This window comes from Xenopus tropicalis, chromosome 5 (assembly GCF_000004195.4).
Source record: "Xenopus tropicalis strain Nigerian chromosome 5, UCB_Xtro_10.0, whole genome shotgun sequence".
Classification (NCBI taxonomy): Eukaryota; Metazoa; Chordata; class Amphibia; order Anura; family Pipidae; genus Xenopus; species Xenopus tropicalis.
The window spans coordinates 104,525,161-104,547,415 of record NC_030681.2 but is presented as its reverse complement, the minus strand read 5'-3'; the positions used below and the strand labels follow the sequence as shown (position 1 = coordinate 104,547,415).

The 22,255-nt window shown below is 37.1% G+C and overlaps 1 protein-coding gene across 6 annotated transcripts in view; it reads right to left on the bottom strand.

Moving 5' to 3' along the window:
• Window positions 1-1,545: 1,545 nt before the first annotated feature.
• The window catches only part of il1rap (interleukin 1 receptor accessory protein), a 97,605-nt gene continuing 76,895 nt past the window's right edge, over window positions 1,546-22,255 (bottom strand). For 4 of the 6 annotated variants that reach the window (XM_031901562.1, XM_012962793.3, XM_031901560.1 and 1 more), the window contains 4 exons: window positions 20,180-20,328; window positions 17,385-17,534; window positions 16,243-16,386; window positions 1,546-3,783 (listed from right to left, as the gene is read on the bottom strand). In XM_031901562.1, the coding sequence (XP_031757422.1) occupies window positions 3,056-3,783; window positions 16,243-16,386; window positions 17,385-17,534; window positions 20,180-20,328 (1,171 nt within the window). In that variant the 3' untranslated portion in view covers window positions 1,546-3,055. 6 annotated transcript variants of the gene reach the window in all.

Sequence of the window (22,255 nt, the reverse complement as noted above, 5' to 3'; positions counted from 1 at the left end):
CAAAAACTATGCTTTGTAAGGCTACAATTATATTGTACTTTTACTTTTTTATTAAGTATCTTCTTTTCAGGCCCTCTCCTATTCATATTCCTGACTGTTATTCAAATCAATGACTGGTTGTTACGGTAATTTAGATCTTAGCAACTAGATAACTGTTGAAAGTCTGAACTACTGAATACAAAGCTAAATAATGAAAAAAAAACACAATTAAAAATGAAGACACTTGCAAATTGTCTCAGAATATCACTTTCTACATTATGCCAATAGTTAATTTAAAGGTGAACTCCCCTTTAAAGCTACACCTCATCTATGGCCTTGTTCACACCTTTTTTACAGTTCTAATACCATTTATTTTACACAGCTTTACATATATATATATATATATATATATATATATATATATATATATATATTATATATATATATATAAGTGATACAAGGAAACATGCATCACTTATACTGCTCTGTGGTATTCATATATAGTCCAATCATTATATATGATTTTGTAGTGCAGTTCCTGCAGTTTTTGCCTTACCTGATGTGTAATTTTCACTCTGGCTGGTCACAAGGATCCCATAAGCAGAAGTCGTCAGTAGCAGTTTAGCCAGGGGCATACCATGATGTGACTGAGGCATATCTAGCCAAACTGGGCCCTAAATAGCACTCTCTTTAGCATGGATCCCAATCTTTTATACAAGTTCGGCTTGGGACTCCTTCAGTTACATGGGAGAAACAATAGGTCACCTGAAAGCAGGAACCCAAGCAACCTTATATTGGAATAAACACAAAATTCAGGATTTTTACTGCTAATGAACTGTGGGGCTTGTCACACTTTCCTTTAGCACTAATGAGGTTAATACTACCTATCCCAAAGGACAACTGCAGTGAAAGCTTGGACTGTTATACTGTAAAGGGGAGCTTGAACTCCAACTGTCCGAAGGCCTCATCATATAAATCCTATACATTATAGGTATTTATTCCAGTGCCTCATTTGCTATGGTTCAGACATTGTTTTGGATTTTTATATATGTATCCCAGCAAGCAGTGCAGAATCGCTTATCATAATTGATTTGCACTTACGCCGTGGGTAAAATATCAATCATTCCTAACAGCGAAATCAGCCAGCCATATGTATGTGAATATGCCTGGGCAACTCTGCAAACTATGCTTCTCTTAAACCAACTCATAAGAAAATAAAACAGTTCAAAGTTTTGATGAATGGAGATACATAAAAAGAAAATTGAGCTCTTCAATCAAAATATCAAAAATTTCTACAAAAAGGAAGGTCTGCTTACATCCTCTGCAATGACTTCAACCTAGAATCCCCAAGATCAGCATCAGAAAAAACAAATTGCTTACTCACATTAATCCAACACTCACCAGCAGCTTCCCTAACAGCTATTACTGATTCATTTTATGTGTGCGATGCAAAAAATTAATTAGAAGGTAATTAAAATATATATAGATCTTGATAAATGCATGCAATACAATGTAATCATGCTTGCAGTAAAATACACTGTTATTAGCCAAGTAATAGAACTGCAACAGAAGGGGAGAAGATTTATTGAGGAGAAACAAAAGAGCATAACATGGGTCAGCAATAACACAGGGCATAAAAAAATCAATGTAACTTTAAATCGAACGCCATTTTTGTCCAATGGACCATTGTAGGTCTGACTGATAATCAACCAGCAAACAGGGTTTTACCCTCCAGTGTTTGCAGCTCCTGATATTCTAACCGTCTGCCTCCTAGTAGCACCCTAACTGGCCCCGGGACAAGAGCAGCTATGTAAATCCTTATTGTATATAGTTTTTAATGCATAAGCTGTTGTCTAAAGGGGCACCCATCCCATCATATTGTTTCCCAGAAGGTCCTTCTAGTTTAGAGGACTAACCTTTATAGCAGCAGGCTAGCAAGGTTAAGGCAAACTAAATATCTATCTAAATTAAAATGTACCCCTGTAAGCAGCTTTGTTTTCCCCAATGCTTATTGTTTTGTTTGCTGGGTATAAATATGACAAGAAACAATAATAAATAAAAACATATTCTCTTTTACTTGCCTCTTTATATTACTGTATTGTATTTGGTATATTGTTTGTTTCTCTCCAACCTATTATATTAGAATTGAAAGAAATGACTGAAATACTGAATGTTATTTATTTTCTAACATTTCTCACAACTCTGTCACACCTTTCCTTAAAAACAGCCTTTGTTTGTAGCTTAAAACATTATTTAAAATAACTCATTTGTCTCCTTCTCCATTAAAAAGTACCATATACTCCAAGTAGTTCCAAGTGAATAGCAGAAATCACAATATCAATCCTCAGTTGCTATAGAATACTACACTAGCAGTACTTGAGAAACCCTAGTACTTCACATAGTAAATGGCCCATCTGGCTATGCTTACCTTTGCTTGAAAGAAAATCTTGCAATAACATTGATGTTTGCAGAGATGAAATCTGGCACCATAAGGCCCTTGTGCCTATTACCTTTGCTCATTTTGTTGACAGATTATGTTATATATATGTTGATAAGATGCATTAAAAAAGATTTCTTTTCTTAGCAAATGCCTGTTTAAGGTTGGCAAGTGTAAACAGAGCGTTTTAATATGCCATGTAGTAAGATGGGTAGCTACAGGGAAATACAGAAGTCCTCTGAACTGCTGGATGGCAGAATGGAGTAAATAGATCAGTGTGTGTTTTTTGACCAGAAAAACCAGCTCACTTACAGAATACACACAGTTTGTGGTTATAAAATGGCAAAGTATATTCCAATTCTTGTAACCCAACAGACTTAACATGTGCAAACAGAATGTAAGAAACAATGACAACAGCAACTTGTCAGATAAAGTTTCACAATTCGAAATATACATATGACAAATGGTCGGCTCCATAGTGTATTGTTCTTCTAGTGTTCTAGAAACCAAATTATAATGGAAAAAAAATCCCCTCAGATTAGGGATTTTGTGTAGGCCTCAGCCAGAAGTCCTCCTCTCTCCAAGGTGTTTATTAGTTCATGAATGCATGAAGGAGTTTGGGTAGCTTTTTGACATTTGCTAAAGCACATAGAAGTCACTGTTATTATTAGATAGATCTGTGAATTGCTGGAGAGTGAAAGCTGACACTGGAGGTGGCGCTGGTGGCTGCTGGGTAGTACCATTCTGAACCCAGTGGGTTTTATTTCTATAGGTAACAGGTTTGCATAAATGTGTCTCCCATTTGGGCTTTGCTCCAGCACTGCACTTACTACGCAGTCTGTTTTCACTATCACAATATGTCACACAGCACTGGCAGGCCTTTGCACCTCTAGGTCCATTTTTTGATTTTACTTTACTCCCCTGGGGTGTATTTTTATCCTTAGTACTTTGTATTGTTGACGGAGTAACCAGTTCTCCTTTTAACCGTCTCTTCTTCTTCTGAATCTGGTCTAGGCTGATATCTGACTGAGAGGAGCAGCTTTCGTTCCAGCTGGATCGAGTAGTTAAGCTACGTAAGGGCAAAGCCAATCTTAGTGCTTTCCAAAACTTTGAATTGTTTCTTCTGGAACTTTCCCCTTCCCAGCGAACAAAGGGAATAGTCTCCTTGAGTTTGGCAATGGTCGTATGTGTTCCTTGAAGAGGTCTATATTCCACAATGATAAGGCTAGTGCAGATGGAATTCTGGCATACCATACCTAGCTTAAATTCCAGCATGCTAATGCTTTTATCTGTCAGATAGTCAGGGCTCAACACAACTATCATTCTTCGACTTCTCTGAATGAACTCAAATACAGCTTCCATTGTATCTAGTGTGAACAGGCGGGGGGATAGGCAGGACAGGTGAAATGAAAGAGGGTGAGAGAAAGAAAAACATATTAGGGACAGTATATTTTAATAGTTTGTAAGTTTCAGAGAAAAAGGCAATTGTTAGTAGAATAAGCAGCAGATGTAAAAAGGACAGCTAAGAATAAGAATTAGTCTCCTCCCTTTGTTTGGAGCATAGTAGTCAGAAGAAGAAATAGTTGCCTGGAACAAACAGTGTCAAAGTGACTAAACGATCATGGAACTGAAAGATAGCATAGAATAGGGCACATATTGTTACGTTTTTGTTCCCCACAATGCGTAAATGCATAATTTCTGCATCAAAGTGGTGACATGCCTGATGCAATTCCACTGTATATGTAGTGTTCAGATGTTCCAGTGCTCATCATCAACATTACATTTCTATTCTTCAGTTTTCTGCCCCCTTAACTCAGGCAGCTATGGAAACCCCAGAGCTACCTGTTACCCTCCAGAGGTCCTGTGCACATTTCACAAAGGGAGGTGGGACAGAACTAGCAGCTTTGAGCGCAAACCATGCGTAAGTGCAATGTGCAGCTTCAGACGCAAGTACCTATAATGAAGGCATTATTTCTTATGTCTGTCCCAATCCGCAACAGCTCTTGCAGGACATAAGTGACCCCTAATGTATGTTTATTAATGTCTGACACATCTTGCCTGCATTTTATCAGCAATTCTTTTTCCTTGTACAATCACAACCTCAGATATATCATTATTCCTCTATGTATGTCCTTAATTGATTAATGGCTGCCATCTTTGACAAAGCTTGTTAAAGACTTTGTCATCCTCTGTTCAGTTTAATGTCAGGATCAATATTGCTAGTAGAAGCAAAACACTATCAGTTCCCTGAATCTGACCCTTTGATTGTTACAGGATCCCCTCTCTTTCCACTTAATTGTTACAAACATAAAAATGTAAATATATATGAAGCAATGACACAAACTGAAATATGCAGTGGTCAGCGTCTGTTCCAGAAATGGGGTCAAAAGCAATTAAGCAATAAAATGCATCTGGCTAAGCACAAAAAATAGGGCTCTAAATGGAATACACGGCCCCTCTTGCTGCATTATTATTTTAGAGAGTTTGATTGAATCTGAAACGGCTTTGGAAAAGATTCTCGTGAATCTTCCTGACACTTTTATAAGGTATGTGCTGAAATAGCTTCTCAAACATTAAGCATATATTAGTGACCGATCCGCCAGTGTTCCCCCCCCAAAAAAGTCTCTCCCGATAAAACACTAACAAAATGACATCCCAGGGTGCTCTGCAGATGCTTCCAAACTTTACCAGGGCTAATGAGCTATGTGGGGACGGATAGACGATTTCCACTGGGCGAACAGAAGGAAATTAATTGAGTTTAAAGGTACAGAAAGCACTTACGGAATATATAATTTTACAGTGTAGCACTAATAAAGAGCAAGCCAGGGACGCCATTCATCTTATTCATTGCCACTCTCTGCCTAATTGTTTCCCTTTCACTGAATATCGAAGCCAGAATGCATATTCAACACTGCTGTCCAATTGGGACTGGTTTGTTTTGTATTTTACATATTTAATTCCGCTTCATTGTATTCTAATCTGCAATCTTGATTTCAATGTTGTGTGGCAGATGCCTCTGTGCACAAGATAACATATTCTCTTGGCATCAGTCTAAAGCAGACATTGAAATTGATTCTCCAAGATGAATTACATAATAAGAAAAATACATTTTGTTATTGTTGTAACTTATACTTACTTTTCCACCCTTTTGGCACTTATTATTTCAACTTTCTACTCATTTTAATTCAAATTTCACTTCTCAAAGTTCTGCCCCATCTCTCTTCTTCCATTGACCTTACTTTTTGTCAGCTATGCGATAAAACACTCAGCTCAATCCCCAGACTCTCTACTGGGCCTTTTGGCATCCGCATTTCATTCTTTCCACTTCATTACATAGGGAAAACTGTTTGTTACACATTAGTGATTCTGTTTATTGGTTAGTTGGATCAGTTAAAGTGCTAGCTTTCAAGAGTATTACTTACAATTCTTCATCAGGTTTATTGCATTACGGTTTTGATATAAAATAAATGTGAGAATTTAAGAATGTTGCAGGGAAAAAAGAAAGGGAAAAGGATATTTTCACTGGCTTCGGCATAATTTTCCTTAGTGTTATTAGACATCTATTAGGATATATGTGGTTATCAAAGCTCTGAGGATTCAAATGGGCAACTGAGTTGGGAAGGTGCGACACCACTAAAGGATCCCATGTTGGCTGGAATAGAAACACCATGCAACACCCAGCAGAAGGAGTGGAGGGGTAGGGCCCAGCTGGCAGACCAATGAAAGACCCACATTAGACTACCACTAAAATCATCTAACAGGTACCTGTGGCTGCAAAATAAGTGAACACGCTGGAACAAAGGTTCCCAAGAACTACACACTAACATCATGCTAAGGTTTTAGAAAAATTCTAATTCCTTGCATGTTTAACTTACAATTAGGAGCAGTGCCAATAAGGTACAAACAAAACATAAGATTTGGGTCATTTATAACTGCTGGTGCAGTGTGACATTCACCATGTTTTTTTTTACAAAAATGCGTGTAATTACATGTGTATTTTGATGAATTGGGCCCAATTGTAGTGAACATTTTCAAAGTTGGGATCATGTAATTTATCATGTAATTTCCATTACTCATTTTCAAGATGAAGTCTGTGCATTATTCCATAAGTGTAAACATACTGTGCTTATTGCCATGGCCTACTGTGGGATCCCTGGAACTGCCACCTACAGCAGGCAGTAGCTCCAGGGTACCCCTGTGTCAATAGGTGCACTTGTGCATATTTCAAGTGTCTGGTTTCAAAATGCTGAAACTTTAAGAAGCTTTTTTGAACCAGACAACCCATGTGAAAATCTGACAGTCTTTTTCTGGACAGCTGGCAACCCTGCTCTCTCATCTCAACTAATGCTTAAAGGAAAAGTAACACTAGAAATTTTTAAGTAAAAAATCTATTCTACCCTGCTCCAATAATTGCCCTATCCTGCACACCATTTATTATTTTGAATACTTTATTAGAAAATACCTGCTAAAACTTGGCTTCCGGTCATTTGAAATATGGCGATAAGGCGATGCAGGGCAGAATCCACTATGCGTCAATCGATTGATCGATCCTAGCCTGATTTCTTCCTATACAAGTTTTAGTAGGTATTTTCTAATAAAGCATTCAAAATAATAAATAGTGTGCAGGATAGGGCAATTATTCAGACACTTGCCTATAAGTAGTTACCTTGATGGGTAGGGAGTCTGAAATGAAATGAAGTAGCTTCTTTCTTCCCCCAGTGACTGCGGGTCAGGCAACTTGGTGTATAGAAAGCTCGTGCTCTTTATGTGTTACTAAAATTTTATTAATTTCTGCAAAGTCTTAGAAAAGTTCTCTATGTTACCTAGGGATTTTACAAGAAAATGAATTTGCACACAGATTTTAAACATAACTGCATAGCTGATTATCAGAATACTAAAAAATAGCCTCATCGCCTAAAGTCCTTCCCCCGATTATGCCATTAATTGGCTGGCACTTTAAGGCTAGAGAACAACAGCGCTGCGGAATATGTTGGCGCTTTATAAATAAATGTTAATAATAATAACATGGGGCATATTCTTAACAGCAGAGAATCAGCTGGAACGGCCATTGCACCTCCTATTCAGACAAATAGGAAATGCTTGGCAGAGAAAAAGGAAATCAGTTTTAAAAATTAGAATTATTTGCTTATAATGGAGTCTATGGGAGATGGCCTTTCCGTAATTCAGAACTTTCTGGATAACAGGTTTCTGGATAAGGGATCCCATACCTGTACATGTTTTGGGGGGGGGTTGTAGAAACCTGTCCCATATGCTCTTAAAATGTTAAAATCATTTAAGGTTTAAAACCAAATCAGAAAGTTTACAAGGCAAAGTGAAAGCTTATTGGCTCATCCGTTTTTTTTTTTTGCAAAACGCATCAGTTAATACAGCTTCTCCAGCAGAAATCCGTTTTTCCAAAGCGGAAACTGATTTTTTTTTTTTTATATTTAATTTTGAAATTTCACATGGGGCTAGCCATATTTTTCATTTCCCAGGGTGCCACAGCTAGTAGCTCCCAGTAGATATCAGAATATCACTCAATAGTAAGAAATCCAAGTCAGGCTTGGGACTCCTCCAGTTAAACGGCAGTAGGAAAAACAATAGGTTATCTGAAAGCAGTTCTAATGTGAAGCATTGGCTCCTTCTGAAAGCTCAGACTCAGGCACAATGCACTGAGATGGCACCTACACACAATATTGCAACAAAAAAAAATACATCTGTTGGTCCAAGAATAAAAATGTAAATGGTAGAGTGAATTATCTGCAATGTAAACAGTGTAATTATGAAATAAAAAGTACCCCAGAAAAACACCAGAAAAAACGGTGTAAAAAGTTGTGAAAACTAAATGCCAAATTTATCAAGGTGTTCTACTTTACAGTGCCTGAATGCCCAATTTGACACTATTATTTTACACTTCTACAGTCAAAGGGAAAAATTCAAGTGCCAAATAAGTTACGGTGGAAAGACACAGAAAAAGCACAACTAGTGAACACCATATTTTCACATACAATTTTTATGCAGCTGCTTGTTTTTATACCAGATTTTTACTTACAGGTACACGATTGCTGGACATCATTACACAGCTTAAAGGAGACATATCCTATAAAAATTAACAATGTACCAGGGAATTATACTCCTCTAGATATAGAAGGATTGTGCTAAAAAAAGTTGTGTTTTGGACTGATTTATTGAGAAATTTGCCCAAAACCCCACTAGCCCCGCCCATCCATTTCCCTTCCTGCTGGCTGAATCCTCTGGATGAGCTGGGGAGCCGGCGGCTCTCAGTACACTGCATTATAAGATAGGAACCAATCAGCAGCTAGGCTGACCTGATAGGGAACTGAAGCCTGCCTGTGTTTGTGTGAGTGCAGGGCTGCGATTGGCTCTCCCCCTCCTACTGTGCTTCTGGCAGGGACCGTTAGGACACGCCCACCCATCATTTCAAACTCTGACAGAGAAGTGATAGGATCTATAGGGAGCTCCAATAAAGGGGCCATTTTTACAGATAGGATTAATGTTTAGCCCAAAGGGAAACCAGCACCATATATTATTCATAATTGCCTACAAAATTAGGGTTTTTCCCATTAATCCAATATGTCTCCTTTAATAATTATGCTGTTTTTGCTGCTGTGATGCCTGGAGATGTATGATTAATTTGGTCGCAGTTCTTTTACAACCTGTTTTCCAACTAATGAGTGCAGACTCCTTATTAAGATAGATATACCAACTATATTAATACCATTTTTGGTACACTAGTTGTGCCATGGCTTATTGTGCACAAATTTCAGTTTAATCTATTACTAAAACGAAGGTAATACTGTTCTCCATAAAATGTAATACACCAGAAATGATGACAACTAATAATATAGTAATAAATGGCAGTAATAATAAAGTAATAAATGGCAATATGCTCTGGAAAAAGAGCTACACCACAAATCATGACTTGTTGATATGTTTTCTGCGTGTTACCATATTTTTATAAATAATGTATTAAAAATGAAAGAGCTTTCTCCCATCATGTTTCCCAGTAACACATCAGTTAGCTGGTGGACTTTTTAAACAGTTACAATTTGATATATTAGTTGCTAGCATTTCTTTACTTAAATGTGTTTGTGAGTTCTTGCAAATGTAATTAGTTACTGGCAAAGTTTGAAGCCTGGGAGCATGCTCTGAAGGGACTGAAGCTGCTCCTGCTGAGATATGTATTAACTAATGAATCAACCAGGCTTGCTGAGCTGCTACTGGCAAACATAAAAGCAGACAATAACAAACAAAAAACAATGCTAAAACGCCTCTATTTGCAGTGCACTATATGAAAACAAGACATTTTGTGACCCTTTAACTTGTAAATAGGAATATGTTCCCTTTAGCCCTCAACGAACTTCTTGATGCTCTTAAATACTTTTCCAGGTTTGATGACTGTACCTCTATGCACAATTTACAAAGTGTTATTACCCATGCAGATTATTTAAAGCACATTCTAAAAAGTAGAGTGCCTGTAACCCAAGCATATTTCACATCAGGTTTACTTAGAATGAAGGAAAGAGAAATGAGAACAGATGGCCCATTCTGTTAAGGTACAAAAAACTGTTGAGTTTTAATTTTGACAACTTTTTATGAAAAGGTGCTATTTATCAACAAAGAAAAAATGACAATATTTTATATCACATGCACCTGATAAATACAGTGCTACAATGCACAATTATGGGCTGTTTCTCCACTCTTATCACAGGGGCATCATTTTAACCAATAAATATTCAGGTGTTCACAATGGAATGACAAAAACATATATGCATATACAGCATGATGGAAATTCAACAAGGGGGCCCTATGTGATGCAGAAGGTTGTGGCCAACCTTAGTGAAAGGCTGTGACAAAATTAGGTAATTCCAGCCAGTTAGGGGTACAGCTGTTGCACTTCAAAGCTTAGCAAAACCATGGACAACCTCCAGCCGTAGCTGCAGAAAGTTGCAAAATGAGCTCTTTGCATCTCTGCACAGTTAGCTTGGCACTGCTAAGTCCTTCCTGCCCTCCATTCCTGCATATTGATGCATGGGAACCCTGGAGCTACAGGCTTTAGGTTTTCCTTTGCACCCAGGGCCAATAGATGCCTAAAGTATTGGGTGGAGACGTCACTGGCAAATTACTCCAGGTGGACTGCTGCTCTGTGTCTGATTTGTGATGAAATGTGCACATAGTTGAATTCATTTTGACAAATCCTATGTAAGTGATCAAACGCAGTTTAACTGTGTGTTCCAATGCCTGCTTGAGACTGCAATGATTGTGCAATTCTGAGGAAAAAATGGGATTCCTCTTAATATCGCACTTTGCTCACTGCACTTGCATAGATAAATTACCTCAATAATATAAAACTATATACTAGCTGGTAGTCTCCCTGTATTAAGCACAAATACAAGAAAATAGTGTCCTTTTAAAGTGAGGGTAGCACAATGTCCATTTTAGCACCAGCTGCAACATACAGTAATAAGGGTTTATACAGTTTGCTATTTATTTATATCCTCATTAAAAAAAGAACAAAAGGTAAAGTGAAATTTGTAATGAGGGCCTTCTACTTAACCTTGCACATGTTTTCAATAAATGACAACAGATAGATCAGCAGGACAGTAAGTGGGCACATATCAGCAGTACAGAGACATCTTTCATTCCTAATGTCTATTCATGGCATGAAGCAGGGTGCATCAGTCAGTTCCAACTTTGCTTCCATTTCCTGGTGCATTACACTGACAGAAGGGACACTGGGGGTCTTTAGGGAAATGTTTCTGTGCTGAGAATACATTTCATCCTGATTTAGCTAACTAGAAGGTTTTTAAGACAGCAGACTGTATGCAACATGTCTATGTCAGCACTCTTGTTGTGGCTGCATGCTCAGCAAAATGCTTTAGTGGCTGCAGCACACAAATAGAGTATCCATACTGCTAGAAGCATGAATAATGATTTAGGTAACTGCCGTTAAGACAGATTTGTGTTTGTCAGATGCCATTTGCACAACAGCACACTGCCTGCTGCACAAGAGAAGCAGAACGGTGCAGCAACAGACAATAATGCTTGGCTCTTCCCTCTTATATACTTGCTTTCTCTCTGTAGTAATCATTATTATTCTATGTTGAAGGACAAATAAAGTCTGACAACAAATCTGGCAAGATATTCTATATATGCTTGTATATATGCTTTGCTGTACTTCTGCTGAAGTACACTACCTGCTCAGTCTGCTGTTAATCGCCTAAGCTTTCAGTATACTGAAAATATATACTGAAAATGTGAGGTTGTAACTCCCAAATTGATTTTTAGGTCAACAGCAAGTGGCTATTACACTCTGAGTTGCAGGGCTGAAGCATATTTCTGGTGCAATAGTTTCCATAGCTGTCAGCATTGCAGCATGTGGATGTTATAAGTATTAAGTTTAAAGTTTAGGGCCGCATACTGCATTTTCTCCTTTGGCGTTTTTGTTTATAATTTTTCAATTACCTCCACCAGCATATGCCTGTCAGTGGACACGAGGTGAATTTTGGCACAAAAGAACAAAACACAAAAGTATACATTGCTGCCTCTGAAGTTAGCAGATTGGCCTTTTTTCCCCACTGGTGTTTTTACTTTGGCGGACAAAATGCAGAGAGTGCCATTAGTCTGTCTTATGCAGCTGCCAATAGCACTGTATAGTGTATGTGTGTTTATTTAAATGAATGAAGTTTAACTGAAGGTAGTCTAGAAATGAAATCGCAAATCCAAGTGAAAGAAATTAATATTGTCATGTATGCTCTTTTATTCTTGCCACTTTAGACATATGTAACATATGCGTGGCTCATTGGCCTCACAAGTTAGTAATAAGCACAAACACAGGCTGCAGAATGCAATGGTTTCCAAATATGAACCACTTCAGCAGGGAAGTAAATGGATAAATCTCTGTAACGTTTTACCATTTTATCATTAACACTCCATAACAACTGTACTTTGGGTTGATTAATCAACCCCTAAATATTAACGTTAATTAAAGTGATTAAATGCTGCAGACATGTATTTAAACCACTATTGCCCAGTGGGATACCATTTTAAATGTGAACCCAGTTAAATCTGCTCACTGTACTTTGTTTAAATTAAATTAGAAGCTGCAGTACATGTTTTACTTAGTTTATGTCTAACTGATCATCTACATAGAACTGGACACTCTGTTCTATCACCTCTTTAACTGGATATACACAGTTAAAGATCCAATGCATGGATCTATAACACCGTTAAGATACATTTGTTTATTTGTACTGTACCTTCTTTTGGCTTTTGCAGTATATATGTGACTTAAGAGATATAGAGGCTTAGTGACATAGAGAACTGAACCAGGCCACCAATAAATAGATAAAAGGCTACTATATGGAGGTTAGCAATAAGTTTCTTTATTGGTAGCACTCCAAAAATATCATAATATCATATTGTGCAAATGTTGACAGATGTTGACAATGGCCAGTTTGGCCATTCAAGATGAGGGCTTGATAACTAATTGCTACACAGTACAGCAACAAAAATGATTTGCCTTGTATTCAGCTAATGAAACATGTAAGGCTCTGTTTGGCCTAAAAGAGGCATCTGTGTGGCTCTGTTTATTTCTGTGCTGTATCGGACTTGCTTGAAATGGAAAAGCTTTTCCTTGTGGTGAGCACCAGTGCTTCAGGGTATATATTATGTTACAGTGTATTATTACTAGACACTGCAGACCCATGACACATTTTGAATACACTTGTAGTAGCTGAACTAAATCTTTTAACATGCAGGTGGAAGTGACTTCTTTTTAAAAAGATGATTTTACATATTTGGCACTTTAAATCCATAAATCCTTTAATATCCACATGCCACAAGGTTGTTTCATCAACATTTTGAGCTTTACATTGCATTTTAGCACAGACACCAATACTTCATCTTATTTTATGTTAATGGAAGATAGACAACAAATAAATTCATCTTTCCTAAGCAGCCCAAAGCACACTTGGCATGGGGCCCCAGATACAAAGATGGAGCTTCTTGGGACAAAGGTATGGATTGTTACTGCCTTAGGGATGTTCTACCTCTAGACTCGTACTGTAAGGGCAGGGCATCAGGTACAGCATTTGCAGCTTGTTCTTTTATCAGATGTTTGTTCCAAGTTCAACTGAATTCCATAACTAAATTAACCAACAAACTGTCTTCCATGAGTCAATTGCTTCTTCATATCCCAACTACACAACTATTCTTAAATATATTGTTCATCTTTAAGTTAAAATTTATTATGTCATAGAATGTCTGATTGTTAGCAATTTTGCAGTTGGTCTTCATTACTTTATTTATTTTTTATAGTTTTTTAATTATTTGCCTTCCTCTTCCTTCCACATCTTTCCAGCTTTTAAATGGGGGTCACTGACCCCAGCAGCTAAAAAACTATTGCTCAGAGAGGCTATTATTATTGTAACTTTCTATTACTTATCTTTATGTTCAGGCCCTCTCCTATTCATATTTCAGTCTCTCATTCAAAGCACTGCCTGGCTGCTAAAGCAGGAAGTAGATAGCTGCTGAAATTACAATCTGTAGAGCTGCTGAACCAAAAGCTAAATAACTGAAAAACCACAAATAATAAAAATGAAAACCAAATGCAAATTATATATACCTTTGTCTACATCATAATAAAAGTTAATTTAAAGGTGAACAACCCATTTAAGATTCCTGCCATAATAAAAGGAAACATATCCACTGTAACCAACTATTAGCTCTTTTCTGTCTTTCCTGCCTGGGAACCCTGACACTAAGGGGCAGATTTACTAAAACACTTTTTTTTTCATTTAAGAATTTGAATAAACTGAAAAAACCCTGTGTGGGAAAAAGTTGCAGAAAAGTCACAAAAGTGCGACTTTTTCTAATTGTTGCACTGAAACTTGGTAGATTTGGATTTTTAGCCATTTTGACGCATATCAAATCTCGAAAAAAAGTCAAATTTTTCTCCGGAAACTTTTAGCACTACAAAATCCTAATCGGGAAAAAAAAATCCAAGTGATAGTAAATGGCCCCACTAGTTTGATCATAAATACTATTCTTAGCTTATCTGAAACATTTAAAATCATGTCTGCCGCAAAACTTAACTAGCAGGTACCCTCAAAATCCACCCTTATTTGATTAACAATCTTTTCTCTACAGGTCTCCTAAAAGACAACTCTTTTATATCCAATAGCAATAACCAAACTTCCATGGCAAGCCTTACTAATATGAACCTTACACATCTGTTGTAGGCAACACAGGATGTTGAAAAGATCAAGGCACTAAGTTAATTAATAAAGTTATAAGATTGTCTACTAATTCCAAGCTGAGTATCAAATATAATAGTAGGTAATGGTAACTGTGCTGTCTTATCAAGGACAACATTTTTTCTTTCATAGATACTGGTACTGGTATGATTTGTTCTCATTTCAGATCACAGACCTCTGGGGGGATACAGCTCTATGTATGTGTTACAGTAGCTTTTAGGCTGAGACTGCTTCTTTACAGGCATAGCCACATGGAGCTGCTTCCAAAATCTGCCATTTGGAAACTTAGATTTGTCTCCTTTCCATTTAATCACTCCTAAAACAGACTCAGCCAGTTTTAACTCTTTCACCTTTTCTCTACTTTTAATAGCTTTATACTGAACTAAAATAATACGGATGTTGCCCTGAGTGGCCATGTTTTCAAGGCCAGCTTTTAACTCCAACAGGGCTTGTGTACCCTTTAGGATATAACTGGGGCTAATTACAACAAGAAGGCGGCGACTTTTCTTAATGAAGGTCAGTGTCTCATCTGTAACAGCTGGGAAAAGAAAAGCAAGACATTAATGAATTTACATAGTGCATAATTCTTTCAGAAGAGGCATCATATCTAAAAATGTAAAAGACTCAAGTATTAAAATTACCCGGGAGATCATAATCTACACACACAGCCCTTTTCAACTAAATTATCATTATGAGCAGATTGAAGAAATTGCTTATTAAATGGTACAGGCAAATTTCTCTGAACTTTATGATGGTTGCAGAACATTGGCTTATCAGAAATAAAAAGTCCATTGTATATGCAGTTACTGTATGATGAATTTGAATCGTTTTCACACAGCAGGCTAGACTGTATCCTTAATTCCTATATTTCCAAGGAAGACACAGAAAACATCCATAAATACTGGGAATAAAAATAAAAGAATGACTTCATTGCACTGCAGGCCATCCCAGCTGGGCTCAGTTAAAACACTGTCTATATGGTAGTACAAAGTGCTCTGTGGTGGATGGCGGATGTGGGCAATTTATATCCAACAGATATCATTACATCTTTGTCTGACACATACATTAGCCTGCTTTAAAATATTTTTTCCTGCCTTTATAAAAATAGTATGAGATCAAACTCATACTACCCAAACAAGATTTCTTTTTTTGCAGATATGCACTTATACATATGACTGAATATTAGCATATTGTTGGCTTCTGGTTTTTTAAGTAAAGGCAAATACATATAAGACTGTCTTCTTATGTCCATGCAGAACATGTACTCAGACCAAAGCAGCATAGACACAAACCCTTTCTTTTATGACTATATATAACAACAGAGAGAAGGCATGCCCTGTTGGGAAATTCAGTTTCTCCAGTTCTAATTTCAGAAATGAAGCCATTTAGGTTAGACATGCCTGTAAGGAAAGTCATATAATAAATATATTTTGCACAACTTGGCTTTTTTTTTAAAAAATATATATTCTAAGAATAAATAGTGTCTATTTATACAATAGAATGCATTAATACATGTCTGTCAGTGCTAACAGTCTCAGGGTTACTTACTTCCACCTGGTAAACTATCCCGGTCAAAGATACACAGTTTGTATCCAAATTCATTTTCTAATACTCCTCTCAGCGTGACCAGTACAAATTCTTCTTCTTCTGCATTCCTTGCATAGGATACATAAACGTCATATTCTTTTCCATCTGCCAAATTCAGAAATAGTGTAAAATAGATTTCAGGAAATCTTTTAAAAAACAGAAAGAGTTAATCTAGAATGTCAAATGCAATAATAAAAAGTGTTTTTTTTCCTAGATCAGTCATGCAGCCCCACTTAGTATTTGGAATTTCAAAAGGTTTCATCACACTAGTGATTATCTACACACCTATTTGTTTAGTCTGATTTCCTGAGGAAAAAAAATATTTTGAACTGTATTAAGTACCTGTTACCTGTCAATGCACAGGCTGGTGTTACTACAGCATTGTACAAATTTCATTGGTTACAAGTTTTCCACCCACACTGCTTCTCCTAAGGGATAATCTAAATCAAACTGACTTAATTGCGTTGAGATAACATAAAAACTGTGTATGATCTGGAAAGAACCAGAGTATTGGACCAGCAGAATCTCTAGTGTTTGTAATCGTCCACTTGGCCAATGATCATACCATAGAATGTAAAGCAGGATTTTCATATTTCATGATCTTTATTGAATGGAAAAGTCACTTTAGGAGATTTGTCATAATATGGGATGAGCCGAACCAAAGCATGTGACAAATGGCACAGCTTGCCAGTAAATCTTTAATTCAGTTTAAATAGCTTAATCCACATTCTGAGGTTTGGGGGAACATTCCTATATTATAACCATAGTGGCCCAGCGACAAGCTTACTATATTTTGAGCTAGTTCTCCCATTCTTGTATCCAGCATATGTGAACATCTGAGCCCAATGTAAAATGATGTTGGGGGGTAGGGGCTAATATTAACTGACTATGCAGTGTGCAGAACTAATAGCACGTTACTATTTAACATGTACCCAGTAAGTAGGCTTGTGGTGTACACGACAGCAGCATGGTGTCTACTGTAGGCAACCAGACTTATTCAGCTATGACTACAGTAATGTATCAGGTTCAGTATGTGCCATGTTAATAACACTGAGAACCGCCCAGTGTGATCATTATTCAACATGATTAAACTCAATATTTACCTCCAATTGTTTCATCAGTGCCAAAATGAGCCCTGTAGAAAAGCACCATTTCCAGCCAGTAGACATGATATACAATGATAAGGCACACCACAAGGAAAAGTGTTGCTCCAAGTCCACATGCCAATTCAGTTATATACCTTGGAGTGCCCACTGTACAGGAAAATAAAAATATATTTTTAAAATTTTTCTATAATTCGAATACTGAAGTTTAGTTGACACCCATACAGCTGCTATTGTTTCACTGTCATCCTATTAAAATAGAACCACTGCAATATTTGTAGAAGTTGAGGCTACTGACATATTTTATACATGTGAGTAGACATTGCTGCCAGAGGAGAAAATGCATTATAAAACGTATGCAAGATGGCCGATTCCACAGATGAAACATGCACTAATTTGGAAACCATGTGCAAATCTTAATTTGGTTTGGTTTTTATTTTGGCTGAATACTAAGAAACAAATATTAACATATCTAAAACTGGGGAATTGTGATAAAAAATAAATTGAATATTTGTACCAGTTTGAGTCTAAACCCTGCCAAAAATGCTTAGGTTTAAAACTGAATCCTGTGTTCGGTGCATTGTTAGTATAAATGTAAATATGCAGAGAATGAACTAGAAATACCTTGAGGTCTTAAATAGAGCTGTTTATTTCTGTGTCACACTCTCAGAATCAATCAATTTAGCCACACTAAAACCCATGGGACAAATTCAACAGCCAATTTAAACAAGTGTGAACCTCTAGAGCCTGTGATCTTTGAAATGGAAAACTGACCAGCCAAGGATTGTGGAGAGTGTAGCAAAAGTGCACACAGTCATTTACAGAGATTGTGATAATGGGAAAGAGGTCATACAATGTCAAGGGAATGTGAGATTCTAGAATACTGATCACAGAAGTGATTTAGCAATGCAATTTGTCCATTGTGTATCCTAGCACAACTTATACATAAGGCTCTGTATTAATTTACAAGATTATCACCTGGAAATAATGACATTTATTCTACTGAATAGATAACAAATCCCTAAAACTGTTATTTAGGATTAGGGAAAAAACATGTAACATGGGAAGTCCTTATCGATACAAAATTAAGTGCTTTTGGACCTAATGATCTTTCTAAATATGTAGAAGTTTTTGGTAGCCAAAGAGCACTTCTTTTTGGATGTTTGCAAATCATCCCTTTGAACTGTTGTTGTGCAGTTTGTGTGTATACAGAAAATTTACATAATGTGCAAACAAAACAAACATACACGAAATAGTGCAAACTACAAATAAACTATTATATACATAATATATATGAGAGTAACACGATGTGGGGAAATGGTAGAAGTTAATACAACGCCCGTATCTGTGTCTGATGCTGTACTGCAACTCACGCGTAGTTATGGTACTGCACAATGCAAAATACTTGATCGTGTGTGTGGGGACATCAAAGCTTATAAGAACAGGTATCAGAAAAGGAGAATAGAGAATAAACACAACACGGAAGGAAGAGATAAAAACAGAAGTAAAGAACTTTAAGCTCTTTGAGAAAGGCTGCAGATGCAGCCGAAACGTTAGATGTTGATTTAAATAAAGACCTGCGAGTGCGGAACATTTTCTTCAGCTATATATATATGTATTTATATATATATATACATTTATATATGTAAACTGTTCTGGACATAGTTGACAAAACCATCACTTGGGCCCTATCTTTAAAGGTAATGCGCACACAAGTATTAATTCAAAATATCAGAGAGCATTACTAGCATAAGAAAATACCTAATATCCTTTCAATTCATACTAGGATATGTCTTTTTAAGGGCATCTAAAAGGATATAGATATATAATAAATGAGAACTTTGCTCACCATAGTTAACTGGCCTAAGTGAAACACCCCAAGCCCATATTTAAAAATAACGCACACTCCAGTATGTCATTGAGATTCGCTAAAAACAAATTTTGGAACATTTTCTTCAGCTATTTTCTTCAGACCTTTGGGACTGCACCCAGACTCCCTTGGACATACTGATACGCGAGTGCCTGTCTTCAAGCAATACATATATATATATATACTGTATATATATATACAGTATATGTGGGTGATTTTAAAAAATGTTAAAACAATATAAGAAAACAATAACTAAAGGTGACCAAATAATTTGCCTGGGACTGCACAGTGAGTGATATAATGCCAACCCAGAGATCACTAAATGACTGATGTGGCTGTAACAATGCACAATGATAACTTTGTCAGCATATATTTTAATACGTTTTAGCTGTACTTGTACTTGTCGACTAAAGCTCTACCATGGCAATCAGAAAAGCAGCAGTCTTTTATGTTTTATGCAGAACAGAGCATGTGTTAGAGGGGGATCACTTGACTAGTAGTGAGTCAATAATGTACAGCAAGACTCTTTTTCTCTTTCTTGGAAGAAAAAAAGAACCAATTGAGGAGTATGAAAGAAGAGCAAAACTAAATATATCTGTACAACATTATTAGTTGATTTTGGCCCCAAATAAAACCGTGATTGCAACAACAGTATTCCAGTAAAAGCATTACGTTTATACTCACTTGCCTACTTTTACATCTGAATATTTTTAAATTCCTTCCAAATTGGAACAATAAGTATAAAGACTCCTGTGAAAGTAAGTATTTTTAATTGCATTGCTTATTTTTATTAAGCTTTTCCACCAAAGATGAAGGAGAGGAGCGATGCACATAGTAATGTACTATAACTACTAACTATAAACAAGACTGTATAAATTCCAGAAACATTTAGTCACTGAAATAGACACAAGTTGTTTCATTTTACCTTTCTCTTTCACTGGTGCTTGCCTGGAGACTTCTCCCAAACTGTTCCTTGCTGCACAGGTATAATTGCGCTTCAGCTCCTCCACAGTTACTTGTTTAATACTTAGAGATACTTTAATGGTTTTTGCTCCACCAAGTTGCTCATTCACACTAGGGGATAATTTGAGAACACTTCATTAATTCTTATGTTTATCAAATGATGGAAGTACTTCCACCATGTATTAAACCAAAGATGTTTATAGAGTGAGTATAAGGGCTCTGGCACACGGGGAGATTAGTCGCCCGCGACTAATCTCCCCGTGTGCCAGAGTCCTAATAGAAGGATGTTTGAAAAGACTCATGAGAACATATAAAATGTAAACAAGACAAGATAGCATCACAAAGCACTGATATCTAGGATAATGGCAATGAAAATCCCTATCCCCAATGGTGACAACGCACCCAAAAAATACCTTTTCATTACTATGAACGGAAATCATTGTGTGTAAAACTTAAATTTACTTAAATCGAGTAATCACGTGAATCACCTGAGTTACATAAGAAGTCATTTTCACATGATTACTCGATTGTTTTACCAACAACGATTCCTGTTCATGGCAATGGAAGTTTATTTTCAGGCACCTTATCATTTATTGCACAAGTTCCCACTGCCAACAAAGTACTCTGTGTACTATTACCCATAAAGGGTAACCATTAGGCATACTTTCCTAATCTCTATCTCTGGCAATAAAATCAGATGGTAATTAAGTAGATTTCACCATATCTGTTCCTAGTTCCTGAGACTGCTACTACAGTAAAAGATGGCAAGAAAGTTCCATGTGTTGCAACCACTTTTATTGTAACAAAATAGGCTTGCGCTTCCTAACAGTTTTGTTTAGTCATACAGCTGGAGCAAATTTTGTTTTGATAGGATGGTCTAGAATGTCTAGAATATATCTTTATTGTCATTGTCACATAGTAAACAACGAGATTTAAAAGAAGCAAGCAACAACTCAAAGTGGCATAGTAAAAGATAATATCAGTCTACTGTTACATATTTAAAGCCATAATTGCTCTTGGATAAAAGCTGTCTCTCAGACGATTAGTTCTGGCTTTAAATGCTCTATATCTCTTCCCTGATGGCAAGAGCTGGAAGAGACAGTGGCCAGGGTGAGTCGGGTCGTGTGCAATGCCCAGAGCTTTTTTCCCGGCAACGGGAGATGTAAATGTGTTCCAGGGTTGGGAGCGGACAATCAATTATCTTCTCTGCAGATCTAACAACCCTCTGAAGTGCCTTAACCTCTTTGGAGGTGCAGGCACCGAACCACACACATAGTCCATACGTAAGTATGCTCTCGATGGAACAGTGATAAAAGGCAAGAAGAAGATTTTTAGGTAGATGGTTTTTCCTCAGAACTCTCAAAAAGTACAGTCTTTGCTGCGCTTTCTTTAACAGCCCCTTAGTGTTTACACTCCATGTCAGATCATCCTCCAACTCCATTCCTAGGAATTTAAACACTGAAACCCTCTCCACCTGCATTTTATCAATTATGAGTGGTTCAACGTTGGTCTTTTTTTTCGTAAAATCAATGACCAGTTCCTTGGTTTTTTCAATGTTCAGGAGCAGGTTATTGTCTTTACACCACTCTGACAGCCGTTCCACTTCATCCCTGTAGTCCATCTCACTCTCTTTTCCAGAGATAAGTCCGATCACCGTAGTATCATCCGCAAACTTAATGATTTTATTTCCAGAGTGTGTAGGAACACAATCATATGTGTATAAGGTATATAATAGCGGACTTAATACACAACACTGGGGTGAGCCGGTGCTTAAGCATAGAGCGTTTGAGATGTGTGAGCCCAGTCTAACCCTCTGAGAGCGACCGGACAAAAAGTCCAAGATCCAGCTACACGTAAGAGATGGAAGACCCAAAACTGCCAATTTGGACACTAATCGTTGTGGAAGTATGGTATTGAACGCCGAGCTAAAATCCACAAAAAGCAGCCTCGCATAACTCCCCCGTTGCTCCAGATGAGTCAAGGTAGCATGAAGAGCTGTAGCCACGGCATCCTCAGTAGATCTTTTTGCCTTGTAAGC